This window comes from Pseudophryne corroboree, chromosome 1 (assembly GCF_028390025.1).
Source record: "Pseudophryne corroboree isolate aPseCor3 chromosome 1, aPseCor3.hap2, whole genome shotgun sequence".
In the NCBI taxonomy this organism is placed as follows: Eukaryota; Metazoa; Chordata; class Amphibia; order Anura; family Myobatrachidae; genus Pseudophryne; species Pseudophryne corroboree.
In genome coordinates this window covers 940,235,179-940,249,872 of record NC_086444.1, presented here as the reverse complement: position 1 = coordinate 940,249,872, position 14,694 = coordinate 940,235,179, and the positions used below count along the sequence as shown (strand labels likewise).

General features: G+C 45.2%; 1 protein-coding gene across 5 annotated transcripts in view; it reads left to right on the top strand.

Moving 5' to 3' along the window:
• MGAT4D (MGAT4 family member D) overlaps positions 1-14,694 on the top strand; it is a 480,101-nt gene that overhangs the window by 277,392 nt on the left and 188,015 nt on the right. For all 5 annotated transcript variants that reach the window (XR_010177447.1, XR_010177448.1, XR_010177446.1 and 2 more), the window contains one exon: positions 5,094-5,224. Coding sequence is in view for 2 of the 5 variants with exons in the window: in XM_063920377.1 (XP_063776447.1) it covers positions 5,094-5,224 (131 nt within the window). In the remaining 3 variants the exon portion in view is untranslated. The remainder of the gene's footprint in view (positions 1-5,093; positions 5,225-14,694) is intronic.

Here is a 14,694-nt window from a genome sequence, read left to right as displayed (position 1 = left end):
TGGGCAAAACCATTTGCACTGCAGGTGTGGCAGATATAACATTTGCAGAGAGAGTTAGATTTGGGTGGGGTGTGTTCAAACTGAAATCTAAATTGCAGTGTACAAATAAAGCAGCCAGTATTTACCCTGCACAGAAACAAAATAACCCACCCAAATCTAACTCTCTCTGCAAATGTTATATCTGCCCCCCCCCCCCCCCCCCTGCAGTGCACATGGTTTTACCCAACTGCTAACAAATTTGATGCTGCGATCAACTCAGAATTACCCCCCATATCCTCTCCAATCTATGAGATACTGGAGACGACCATACCTCTTGCAGGAGTCAAGAATCTTATGAACCTTGAATTACTCATTTTGAGAGGCTTGAACCTTGGGAGGTTTAGGGAAAGCTGCCCGAAAATTATTTAGAATAAGAGGCTTTAGCAGAGAAATGTGAAAAGCATTGGGAATTTTCAAATAGGGAGGCAGTTTCACCTTGTAAGAAACAGGATTCAACACTGAGGTTTTTGGTGGATATCCAAACACGATCTCCCACTTTGAGACTAGGAACAGCCCCCCGTTTCCGATCGGCGTAGATCTTATTTTTCTGGGAAGTCTTAAAAAGCACCTTATGAATTTGTCCTCAAATCTTAGTGAACTGACGAAGAGCGGATTCAGCAGCATGAACCTCGAGAGCTGGGAGAGATTCGAAGGAAGGAACTCGTGGATGAAAACCATAGTTAATGAAGAAAGGAGTGGAATTGGTAGAGGAATGATATAGGTTATTGTGTACGAACTCAGCAAATGGGAGGTAATCCATCCAGTCATCCTGAGCAGGGGACATGAACATCCGTAAGAAAGTTTCGCTGCCGCAGCTCCTATCCACCGCAGCCACACCAGCCGGTTAACAGGAAGGCAGCAGTGACCAGAACCGGAGGTAAGACTCCGGATGCTGACACGCTGACCCACCATTGACACTTGCACCAGCCTATTGATGGCGTAGTGTCTCCTTAAATTTCTCTAAACATAGCCTCTGTGGCTGCAGCTCTGCGTTTACGAATGAAGCCACCATGAACACACCTGTGACACTCCCATAGCACGTTCAGGAGACTGCCTTTTTTGGCATTCACTTCAGGCCATTACCCAGGAACGCCCATGGTTTTGTGCAATCCGTTCTAATGCCAGCGACTCTTTACGCAACAGCGGCCTGTACGTATACTCATGGAATGCATGCAATGTAGGGGTTTCCGGGACTTTCCACACAGACGCAAGAGCCAGTAATTACTCCACTGAGTAAACATTGGCCCTGCCCAGGAAGTGATAATCGGCAAGCAAGCCATATGAAGGCATGATGGGTCAGGGCAGATAAATACAACTATTTTAAGTCCTTTTTCTCTCAATTTTTCCCAAAACGGTTATCTGAGGGTTGTAATTGTCCTTTATGAAAACTATGAATAAATATTAAACTGGTATATGGAAGAAGTTACTTAAATCTGATAGTTATCGCATATTGCCCACAGTACAGTATATAACCAAATGAGCAACACCGTTATAAAATTCAGCAAATAAGCCTCTGAGTCCGTGCCAACCACCATTGAATATTTATGATATTGCTGACACAGATTTCCTCCTACAGATGATCTGTCATTGTAAGTATGTGAAGCATGACACAGTGAGCGCATGTGAAAGATTTTTTTGTATTACATGCTCCAGGCATTCAATTACTTAATTGTGCAATGCCATTCAGTTATTGCATTGTTACATTTATTGTGCCAGACGTTGATTGGGGCATTATGCAATACTGATCATGCCTATTAGACTGGTTTGTTTGGTAATTGTACACCTTACAGTATGTATAACAAATCATCATAACCCTACAGCCCACAGTAAGCGCCATATAAAATACTATAAAAATAGCTTAAGTGCAGTCTTGTGTAAGTTACCCTTAATAAATCAGCTTACCTTCAAAGTCAGTAACGAAATCACCATTCATGAGACGTGTGTGTGCACAAAATTAATAAATTCAGCTTCCACAATTAACTCTAGATTTGTGCAATGTTATTACAAGATGGGGATATCCTGGGGATATATCTACATACATTTGGTAAAAGTACAGTAAGACAGTTTGTGTAACCTGGACACATTTGTTTTAAATAAAGTAACATAATCACCATGCTGTGGAACCAGAATCCCCAAGTGGTAATGAACATCTTTTAGACCATATACCAGAACAAAAAGTTGAAGGGGATTTTGAGGGCAAAATTGGAAAAGTCCCACAAATGGTGTGAGCTTCATTTCATTATCACCTTGGTGAGAAGATAAACATTCCACACATGAAAAACTTTGTATTTCACATCCATGGAAACACATCCCCATGTATAGATAAATACAATTACAAAGAAGCTCAAAAACAGTTCGCAGTACAAAGGTTTTCGTTCCATGCAATGGATAGTACTGACTTTGATCGATGTTATTTGATCCTTACAACTGTTGAAAATCACCAATATTCACTTTGTCACTTCCAGAAGTTGATTAATATATTTTCTCTGTTTTTTATTTTTTTGCTCTACAGTGTATAATTAAATAAGACAAAATTTATCAGACAAGTAGTTTGAGTGGACCTTATATCAATGCAATGGTATAATAATACGTATATCTGCTTATGTGGGAATAAAAATGCTCAAACTGAACAATGATTAAGGGGGGAATTCAATTAAGGGCGAATCTGTTTGCCTGGCCTAATAAGGGCTATGACAGGGGTGTCAAACTCAAATTCATCGGGGGCCGCATCAGCAGTTTGGTCCCCATCAAAGGGCCGGTTGTATCTGTAGGTCTATCCAAAATTTACCGCTCCACCTGCCTTATATGTGCCCAGCCATCTGCCCCCTTTTAAAGTGCCCAGCCATGTGCCCCCTTTTAAAGTGCCCAGCCATGTGCCCCCTTTTATAGTGCCCAGCCATGTGCCCCCTTTTATAGTGCACAGGTCCCCATTTTACACATTGCGGCAGGCACAGGTCCCCATTTTACACATTGCGGCAGGCACAGGTCCCCATTTTACACATAGCGGCAGGTACAGGTCCCCATTTTACACATTGTGGCAGGCACAGGTCCCCATTTTACACATAGCGGCAGGTACAGGTCCCCATTTTACACATTGTGGCAGGCACAGGTCCCCATTTTACACATTGTGGCAGGCACAGGTCCCCATTTTACACATTGTGGGAGGCACAGGTCCCCATTTTACACATTGTGGCAGGCACAGGTCCCCATTTTACACATAGCGGCAGGTACAGGTCCCCATTTTACACATTGTGGCAGGCACAGGTCCCCATTTTACACATTGTGGCAGGCACAGGTCCCCATTTTACACATAGCGGCAGGTACAGGTCCCCATTTTACACATAGCGGCAGGTACAGGTCCCCATTTTACACATTGTGGCAGGCACAGGTCCCCATTTTACACATAGCGGCAGGTACAGGTCCCCATTTTACACATTGTGGCAGGCACAGGTCCCCATTTTACACATTGCGGCAGGTGGTGGAAGGAGGGAGAGAGAGAGAAAGAGAGGAAGGGAGAGGGGCTGACTTACATTTGAAGCGGTTCTCGCCGCTCTTCAGCCGCCTCTCCCTCCTCGTCTGCGCGGCTCCCTTCTCCCTCCTCCGACGGGGTTTCGTTGAATGACGCGTTTGCGCCGTGACGTCACGACGCAATCGCGTCATTCCGCGAAACCCCGCCCCCCCCAGCTGGGCACTCGGGAGAAGGGGGTTTCATGGCGGCGGCACCGCGGGCCATCAGACGATGTCTGGCGGGCCGGATTTGGCCCGCGGGCCTTGTCTTTGACACCCCTGGGCTATGATGTCAATTGAATGGTGCTTTCAAAAAAAGCATTAGTAAATGAATATGAATATATTAGTTTCTAATCTGCAGCAGTTTCAATAGAACACCAAATAGAACACGTCACAGCGTAATGTCATTAGGAAAGCACAAGGGATTAACGTCTATTTCAGTTTAGACACCAAAGCTGGTACTTAATAATTACTCCCAATTTGACAATGAAACCGCTGTCGGTTTCTAAATAACACCAAACAACTTATTAAGTTTTGCACTAACAGTTTATAACCAGGACTACTTCTGTTCATATATATTATTACTGTTCAATGTAGTAATGATTATTTTTATTTTCTTTGTACTGTACTTTGTGTACCTACTACTGTAACTCTTAAAAAGTACCTTATATGTATCTCAAGTTACACTGATTTTCTTTTTGTCTATCAAATTTATGTCTTAAAATTGACATGCTTTAATAAGTGTTTTTTTTGTTTTTTTTTAAATTGATGATATTAAAATGTGAACGTCCAGTGGCATACTTCAAATGCAGTAGTGTTCAATCATATATAAAAAATGTTGAAATACTTTTTTTAATAAAATTTTTAGTGTTTTAAAACATATACCAATTTTAACACAAATGTCGAATCTCCAGCATGAACAGTGAATAGGAGTCTAAAATTTTGAACCATTAATTACATTTTTGGTCTTCTGGCGCCTCTGCTATAAATGAGTGTGTGGCTAACAAACTGGTGAATTTGATCAAATTTCAAATTAATGTAATTCTAAATTTCTCATCCGTACGTGAGAATACTCATACAGGCTGGTATCCAATGAGCTGAGGTAATTTACAGCAGCTAATTGATTCGGCCGGGGCTATCCAATTAGCCTAGATACGCTGCACTTATCGGGGATTATACTTCGGGTGACTCAGGCACCCTAAACCTAATCTGCGATAAACAGCCTTCAGAGCCGCGATAAAGTTGTGAATTTATCCCATATCCCATGTGTTATCGCGCGATCATCTGTTCTTTTTCAGTCAATAAAAACAGCCTAAAATTGGATAGTGCAATAATGACCATTGGACATTTTTATCGTCTGAAAAAGGATTGCACCGCATATGATACCAGCCATAGTCTGTTTTATAACTTTTTTTTTTTTTTAGCCCAAATTTGTTTGTAAATAATGTGGCCCACTCGTGGGCAAGCATACACAGAACTACCATATGTAATCGCTTTTTATTAAATATTTTTCTTAAATGTTTATTAAACCTTTTTCCTTCTTTCAGGAAAACTTTTCAAGTGTAAAGACCTAATCTTTGTTGCAGAATTTTTCTTGATGTTCTACAAGGATAAGCCTATAGACTGGCTCCTTGATCATTATCTGTGGGTGAAAGTATGCAATCCTGAAAAAGATGCAGTAAGTGGCCTTTTTATACAGTATTAAATGCCTCACAATCATCTACTGTTTTCTTGGATTCTGATAATGAAAGGCAATTGCCATTTAGTGACACCTGTGCTTTTATTTGCATGCTACTCAGGTATAAGCCTAGCTGTTCTCATGCAACTCCGTTATTGACGTAAGATGTTTTACGCCCCAGAAAAGCATGAAGGGGCCTATATATGAAGCCCCAAAAAGAGATACAAAATATTTTTATTTACTACTGGACAATGGTTACCACTGGCAGTGACTAATGATGAACATTGATGGCGACAGTCATATCTGACCATCTCTTTCCCATACTTTACATGAATACAGCTGCAGTCCTTTGATCACGATCACCATCTCAGGATGTTCATAGTGGGTATCGGAATGGGCAAAATATGCTTTATTTTTTTTTATTTTTATTTTTAAAAACCTTTGCATTTAAATTTTTTTTAATACTTTTTGTTGCAACTGCTACTGGAAGTCCAAGTACTTGGTTCCAATGACGTTTGTATGGTTTAAACATCAACAGAAGAAATCCTCACTGGGTGGTGGAGAGGCAATGCTCTACTTACCGCTACCAGCCAGTATCGACTGGAAGCTACACTTCACTTTTTTTGTCAAATGAACTGGTGAAAGTATTTCTGTTGTCATGGCAATTGAACATTGTTCTTTTGCTCCTAAGGATGTAATGAGATTTATTTATTACAATGTCCTCTTGATTACTCTATCCTGATACTCTGCAGCACTCTGTTGCTAGCAAAAAGAAAAGGAAAGCAGGTATAACAGATACACACTGCCTCTCTAAAATATGTGTGTTCAATTACATTAAGAATCGCAGCAAAAATGGGGCGTGGCTTGGCCGAGCATGCAATAGGAGGCTAGGAGTGTGAGCACCATCTAATATCCTATATTTCTCCTCTTATCCCTGCTGGTGGACCCTTTTTTTTTTATGCCCACACTGACATGTCTGATGCAGCGCTCATTCTGAGCTATTTTTGGGCTTGGTGCCCTGTCTGGGGAGGCTCCGTTGTGCCTTGAGGACTGAGACACGATGACTGCCCAGGTCACACTCGACCGGAAGTGCAGCGCCATATTGGATTCTCCCCTCTCCCATATGAGCCGCGCCGGAGCCGCTTGTACCAACGGCTCCCGCTCTCCTTACCGCTGTTGCCTGCGCCAGGACTTTTGGCTCGCCCCTCTGCCCCATTGACTGGGCGGTGCGCTCTGCTAGTCGCCGCTGCCTTTGAGAGTCTTGTGGGACTCCTAAATCTGTGCCTGCTGTGGACTGCCCGTTCCTTCCCTCCACTCCTATACCCAAGCTTATTATAAGAACCAGGACCTTGCAGCTCTTTCCCTACCTCAGACTGTGGTGAGAGCCTGCCTCCACTGAATTTACCTGTATTTTGCTGATCCTGGGAGTTTCTCCATTAGTTGCACTCTCACTTTATTTTACCCTGTGCTGTCTCCCTTCTCAGCAACACAGATCCTCCACCTGTTACACACTATGGTTAGGACTGGAAATAATGCTGGAACGTCAAAGCTGGAAAAATTCGCTAGAGGTGCTCAACCACCACCTTAACAACTGTTAAGCCCCCCGTCACCATCAATGATTCTCCCCCAGCTGACGACTCCACTCAGTCGATGCAACAGATTCTACTTGCCATATCGGCATTCGAACAAAGAGTTACGGGCAAAATTGGTCAAGTGCAGGCTGATATATCCCTGATTAGGCATGATATGCAGAAGATTCATGAATGGGTGGGTGAAGCAGAACATCGCATTTCTGACCTGGAAGACGTGACTAATCCTCTTAAAGCTACGGTTACTGATCTCACCACTCAAATGTCTGCAGTTAAAGCAAAATTGTCTGATATTGAAGGGAGACTCCGGCGTGATAATCTCCGTTTTGTTGGTTTGCCGGAGCGAGTGGTGGGCTCCGCACCTGAAAAATTCTTGGAACAATGGCTACTTCAACTGTTTCGACGTGATGACTTTAGTCCCCATTTTACTGTGGAGAGAGCACATCGTTTTCCTGCTAGAGCTCCTCCCCCGGGCTCGCCTGCACATACTTTCATAGCTTGCTTTCTACATTATAAAGACCGTGATGCGATCCTGAGGCTGGCTCGCCTGCAAGGCCCCCTGAAATTTGACAATCACCTTGATTTCTGTTTATCTGGATTTTGCTGTGTAAGTTCAGAAAACTTTTGTACAGGTTGAGTATCCCTTATCCAAAATGCTTGGGACCAGAGGTATTTTGGATATCTGATTTTTCCGTATTTTGGAATAATTGCATACCATAATGAGATATCATGGTGATGGGACCTAAATCTAAGCACAGAATGCATTTATGTTACATATACACCTTATACACACAGCCTGAAGGTCGTTTTAGCCAATATTTTTTATAACTTTGTGCATTAAACAAAGTGTGTGTACATTCACACAATTCATTTATGTTTCATATACACCTTATACACACAGTCTGAAGGTCATTTAATACAATATTTTTAATAACTGTGTGTATTAAACAAAGTTTGTGTACATTGAGCCATCAAAAAACAAAAGTTTCACTATCTCACTCTCGCTCAAAAAAGTCTGTATTTCGGAATATTCCGTATTTCGGATATTTGGATATGGGATACTCAACCTGTACTTGGTTTCCTCAATTTAAGAGGAAACTTTGTGACCGCCAAATGCAATACTCCATGCTTTTTCCATCTCATTTGCGTGTTGTACATAACTGTTCTACCCACTTTTTCAGTACTCCACAAGAAGCTGAGGCCTGGCTGGATAGCAGACCTCATGCTCTGAACTTATGTCTGTTGTTTGTGTATCTTTTCTTCACAGCCCGTAAGATTCTCTGCTGTTTCTCTTTGTTGTGTTTTTGTCCTATAGGCTGATGGGTTTCAAATTGTTAATATTTTGTATCTTACCATTCACGATGCAGGGGAATTAAGTTTGTCCTGGGAGCTGATTGCTAGGATATTCTGTAGTTTCCCTAACGTCCTAAGTGGATGCTGGGGACTCCGTAAGGACCATGGGGATTAGCGGCTCCGCAGGAGACTGGGCACAACTAAAGAAAGCTTTAGGACTACCTGGTGTGCACTGGCTCCTCCCACTAAGACCCTCCTCCAGACCTCAGTTAGATTCTTGTGCCCGGCTGAGCTGGTTGCACACTAGGGGCTCTCCTGAGCTCCTAGAAAGAAAGTATATTAGGTTTTTTATTTTACAGTGAGATCTGCTGGCAACAGACTCACTGCAGCGAGGGACTAAGGGGAGAAGAAGCGAACCTACCTAACAGGTGGTAGTTTGGGCTTCTTAGGCTACTGGACACCATTAGCTCCAGAGGGATCGACCGCAGGACCCGACCTTGGTGTTCGTTCCCGGAGCCGCGCCGCCGTCCCCCTTACAGAGCCAGAAGCATGAAGAGTCCGGAAAATCGGCGGCAGAAGACTTCGGTCTTCACCAAGGTAGCGCACAGCACTACAGCTGTGCGCCATTGCTCCTCATGTACACCTCACACTCCGGTCACTGATGGGTGCAGGGCGCTGGGGGGGGCGCCCTGAGGGCAATATATGACACCTTGGCTGGCAAATCTACATCATATATAGTCCTAGAGGCTATATAGATGTAAAATTACCCCTGCCAGTATTACAGAAAAAGTGGGAGAAAGTCCGCCGAAAAAGGGGCGGGGCTTCTCCCTCAGCACACTGGCACCATTTTCTCTTCACAGTGCAGCTGGAAGACAGCTCCCCAGGCTCTCCCCTGTAGTTTTCAGGCTCAAAGGGTTAAAAAGAGAGGGGAGGCACTAAATTTAGGCGCAATATATGTATACAAGCAGCTATTTGGGGAAAAATCACTCAGTTATAGTGTTAATCCCTGCATTATATAGCGCTCTGGTGTGTGCTGGCATACTCTCTCTCTGTCTCCCCAAAGGACTTTGTGGGGTCCTGTCCTCAGTCAGAGCATTCCCTGTGTGTGTGCGGTGTGTCGGTACGGCTGTGTCGACATGTTGGATGAGGAAGGTTACGTGGAGGCGGAGCAGAGGCCGATAAATGGGATGTCGCCCCCTGTGGGGCCGACACCAGAGTGGATGGATAGGTGGAAGGTATTAACCGACAGTGTCAACTCCTTACATAAAAGGCTGGATGACGTAACAGCTGTGGGACAGCCGGCTTCTCAGCCCGCGCCTACCCTGGCGTCTCAAAGGCCATCAGGGGCTCAAAAAAAACGCCCGTTACCTCAGATGGCAGACACAGATGTCGACACGGAGTCTGACTCCAGTGTCGACGAGGTTGAGACATATACACAATCCACTAGGAACATCCGTTACATGATCTCGGCAATGAAAAATGTGTTACGCATTTTCTGACATGAACCCAAGTACCACATAAAAGGGGTTTTATTTTTGGGGAGAAAAAGCAGCCAGTGTTTTGTTCCCCCATCAGATGAATGAATGAAGTGTGTAAAGAAGCGTGCTTTCCCCCGATAAGAAACTGGTAATTTCTAAAAAGTTACTGATGGCGTACCCTTTCCCGCCAGAGGATAGGTCACATTGGGAGATATCCCTTAGGGTGGATAAGGCGCTCACACGTTTGTCAAAAGGTGGCACTGCCGTCTTAGGATACGGCCACCTTGAAGGAACCTGCTGATAAAAAGCAGGAGGCGATCCTGAAGTCTTTATTTACACACTCAGGTTATATACTGAAACCTGCAATTGCCTCAGCATAAATAGTGCTGCTGCAGCGTGGTCTGATACCCTGTCAGATAATATTAATACGCTAAGACACGGATAATATTTTGCTAACATTGAGCATATTTAAGACGTTGTCTTATATATAAAGGATGCACAGAGGGATATTTGCCGGCTGGCATCCAGAATTAATGCAATGTCCATTCTGCCAGGAGGGTATTAGAAACCCGGCAGTGGACAGGTGATGCTGCCTTTAAAAGGCACATGGAGATTCTGCCTTATAAGGGTGAGGAATTGTTTGGGGATGGTCTCTGGGACCTCGCATCCACAGCAACAGCTGGGAAGAAAATTTTTTACCTCAGGTTTCCTCACAAAAGCCTAAGAAAGCACCGTATTTTCAGGTACAGTCCTTTCGGCTTCAGAAAAGCAAGCGGGTCAAAGGCGCTTCCTTTCTGCACAGAGACAAGGGAAGAAGGAAAAAGCTGCACCAGTCAGCCAGTTCCCAGGATCAAATATCTTCCCTCGCTTCCTCTGAGTCCACCGCATGACGCTGGGGCTCCACAGGTGGAGACAGGTCCGGTGGGGGCGCTTCTCGGGAACTGCAGGGACCAGTGGGCTTGCCCACAGGTGGATCCCTAGGTTCTGCAAGTAGTATCACAGGGATACAGGCTGGAGTTCGAGGCGACTCCCCCTCGCCGTTGCCTCACATCAGCCTTGCCTGCTGCCCTCGGAGAAAGGTAGTACTGGCGGCAATTCACAAGCTGTACTTCCAGCAGGTGAAATCAAGGTACCCCTCCTTCAACAAGGCCGGGGTTACTATTCCAAAATGTTGTGGTACCGAAACCAGTCGGTTCGGTGAGACCCATTCTAAAATTGAAATCCTTGAACACTTATATACGAAGGGTCAAGTTCAAAATGGAATCGCTCAGGGCGATTATTGCAAGCCTGGAAAATTTCAGGGTATCACTGGACATCAATGATGCTTACCTGCATGTCCCTATTTACCCTCTTCACCAGGTGTACCTCGAAATTGTGGTACAGGATTGTCATTACCAATTTCAGACGTTGCCGTTGGTCTGTCCCCGGCACCGAGGGTATTTACCAAGGTAATGGCCGAAGTACTTATCCCGTACTTGGACGATCTCCTTATAAAGGCGAGGTCCAGGGAGCAGTTGTTCGTCGGAATAGCACTATCTCGGGAAGTGCTACAACAGCACGGCTGGATTCTGAATATTCCAAAGTCGCAGCTGGTTCCTACGACGCGTCTACTGTTCCTGGGTATGGTTCTGGACACACAACAGGTTAAAAAGGGTTTCTCCCGGAAGAGAAGTCCAAGGAGTTGGCGTCTCTAGACGGAGACCTCCTAATACAAATACAGGTGTCTGTGCATCAATGCACGCGAGCCTTGGGAAAGATGGTAGCTTCTTACGAATAATTTCCATTCGCCAGGTCCCATGCAAGGATCTTCCAGTGGGATCTGTTGGACAAGTGGTCCGGGTCGCATCCTCAGATGCATCGGCGGATAACCCTGTCTCCAAGGGCCAGGGTGTCGCTGTGGTGGTGACTGCAGAGTGCTCATCTTCTAGGGGGCCGCAGATTTGGCATACAGGACTGGGTCCTGGTGACCACGGATGCCAGCCTTCAAGGCTGGGGGGCAGTCACACAGGGAAGAAACTTCCAAGGCATATGGAAAAGTCAGGAGACTTCCCTACACATAAATGTTCTGGAACTATGGGCCATTTACAATGCCCTAAGTCAGGCTAGACCCCTGCTTCAACAACGGCCGGTGCTGATCCAGTCAGACAACATCACGGCGGTTGCTCATGTAAACCGACAGGGCGGCACAAGAAGCAGGATGGCGATGGCGGAAGCCACAAGGATTCTCCGATGGGCGGAAAATCATGTGTTAGCACTGTCAGCAGTGTTCATTCCCGGAGTGGACAACTGAGAAGCAGACTTTCTCAGCAGACACGATCTCCACCCGGGAGAGTGGGGACTTCATCCAGAAGTCTTCCAAATGATTGTACACCGTTGGGAAAGGCCACAGGTGGACAGGATGGCGTCCCGCCTCAACAAAAAGCTACAAAGATATTGCGCCAGGTCAAGGGACCCTCAGGCGATAGCTGTGGACGCTCTGGTAACACCGTGGGTGTACCAGTCGGTGTATGTGTTCCCTTCTCTGCCTCTCATACCCAGGGTAATGAGAATAAGAAGAAGGAGAGGAGTAAGAACTATACTCATTGTTCTGGGTGGCCAAGAAGAGCTTGGTACCCAGAACTCCAAGAAATGATCTCAGAGGACCCATGGCCTCTGCCGCTCAGACAGGACCTGCTGCAGCAGGGGGCCTGTCTGTTCCAAGACGTACCGCGGCTGCGTTTGACGGCATGGCGGTTGAACGCCGGATCCTGAAGGAAAAGGGCATTCCGGAGGAAGTTATCCCTACGCTATTTAAAGCTAGGAAAGAAGTGAACGCAAACCATTATCACCGCATATGGCGGAAATATGTTGCGTGCTGTGAGGCCAGTAAGGCCCCAAAGGAGGAATTTCAGCTAGGTCGATTTCTGCACTTCCTACAAGTCAGAGGTGACTATGGGCCTAAAATTGGGTTCCATTAAGGTCCAGATTTCGGCTCTATCGATTTTCTTCCAAAATATAACTGGCTTCACTGCCTTAAGTTCAGACTTTTGTTAAGGGAGTGCTGCATAGTCAGCCCCCGGTTGTGCCTCCAGTGGCACCGTGGGATCTCAACGTAGTGTTGGATTTCCTGAAGTCGCATTGAGTTGAGCCACTTAAATCTGTGGAGCTACAATACCTCACGTGGAAAGTGGTCATGCTGTGGGCCTTGGCGTCGGCGTCGGCCAGGCGTGTATCAGAATTGGTGGCTTTGTCATGCAAAAGCCCTTATCTGTATTTTATATGGATAAGGCGGAATTGAGGACTCGTTCCCAATTCCTTCCTAAGGTGGTAGCAGTTTTTCATGTGAACCAACCTATTGTGGTGCCTGCGGCTACTTTGGATTTGGAGGATTCCAAGTTTCTGGACGTAGTCAGGGCCCTGAAAAGTATGTGTTTCCAGGATGGCTGGAGTCCGGAAAACTGACTCGCTATTTATCCTGTATGCACCCAACAATCTGGGTCCTCCTGCTGCTAAGCAGACTATTGCTGTAGCACGATTCAACTTGCACATTCTGCGGCTGGACTGCCGCACCCTAAATCTGTGAAAGCCCATTCCACGAGGAAAGTGGGCTCTTCTTGGGCGGCTGCCCGAGGGGTCTCGGCTTTACAAATTTGCCGAGCTGTTACTTGGTCGGTTTCAAACACTCTTGCAAGAGTCTACAAGTTTGATACCATGGCTGAGGAGGACCTAGAGTTTGCTCATTCGGTGCTGCAGAGTCCTCCGCACTCTCCCGCCCGTTTGGGAGCTTTGGTATAATCCCCATGGTCCTTACGGAGTCCCCAGCATCAACTTAGGACGTTAGAGAAAATAAGATTTTACTCACCGGTAAATCTATTTCTCGTAGTCCGTAGTGGATGCTGGGCGCCCATCCCAAGTGCGGATTGTTTGCAATACTTGTATATAGTTATTGCCTAACTAAAGGGTTATTGTTGAGCCATCTGTTGAGAGGCTCAGTTGTTATCATACTGTTAACTGGGTATAGTATCACGAGTTATACGGTGTGATTGGTGTGGCTGGTATGAGTCTTACCCGGGATTCAAAATCCTTCCTTATTGTGTCAGCTCTTCCGGGCACAGTATCCTAACTGAGGTCTGGAGGAGGGTCTTAGTGGGAGGAGCCAGTGCACACCAGGTAGTCCTAAAGCTTTCTTTAGTTGTGCCCAGTCTCCTGCGGAGCCGCTAATCCCCATGGTCCTTACGGAGTCCCCAGCATCCACTACGGACTACGAGAAATAGATTTACCGGTGAGTAAAATCTTATTTTTTATAGAGGTGCTATTTGCCTCTATACCCCTTGGGTTGTTTCTACTTTTTCTGTTTTAGTGAAGTGGTTGTAGGGATCCAAGTGTATATAAGTTCCCATAGATATACAGGTTTGGGGGTGGTTGTTTTTTTTTGTTTTGTTGTTTTATGCATATGTGCTTGTGTCGCTGTGTCTTATATTATTTTTCTTTCTTTGTGACTGCGTTTTCTGATTTTTTACTTGTGGTTATTTTCTTATGAGACTGCGCCCTGGAGATTGCAGGGTTTGTCCTTTTTACATTTCCTTATATTGCTGGTTTTACTCTGATCAGTGTCTCAGATGCCTTCTATGTCTTGTTCTCTCTGATGTCTCCACTCATTCTTTCTCTCCTTTTGTCGCTCTTTTCCTACTCTCATGGCTGTTGGGGTTGAGGGACTCCATACTTGGCTGGAATGTGCGGGGCCTAAATGACCGCATTAAACGTGCAATAGTCCTCTCGCAGGCAAAACAGTACAGGGCAGATGTTGTATGCCTTTCCGAAACCCATCTTACTGGTACTAGAACCTTGGCGCTTAAGAAACCCTGGGTTGGTCTCATGTATCATTCCACCATTGGCTAGGAAAACAGTTAACTTTCACCTTGTACATACAGTAGTCAAATTGATCAATACGGCAGGTACGTTATTCTTAGAGTTTGTTAATCGTATGCTTTTACACGTATTAGCTGTCTATGTTCCCCCTCTGTATAATAACGAGGTAATGAGACATGTTATGTCTTTTATTGCAATGTCCCCAACTGCACCAATTCTCCGACTTCAACAATGTTTTGGATAGGGTTTTAGACAAATAGAG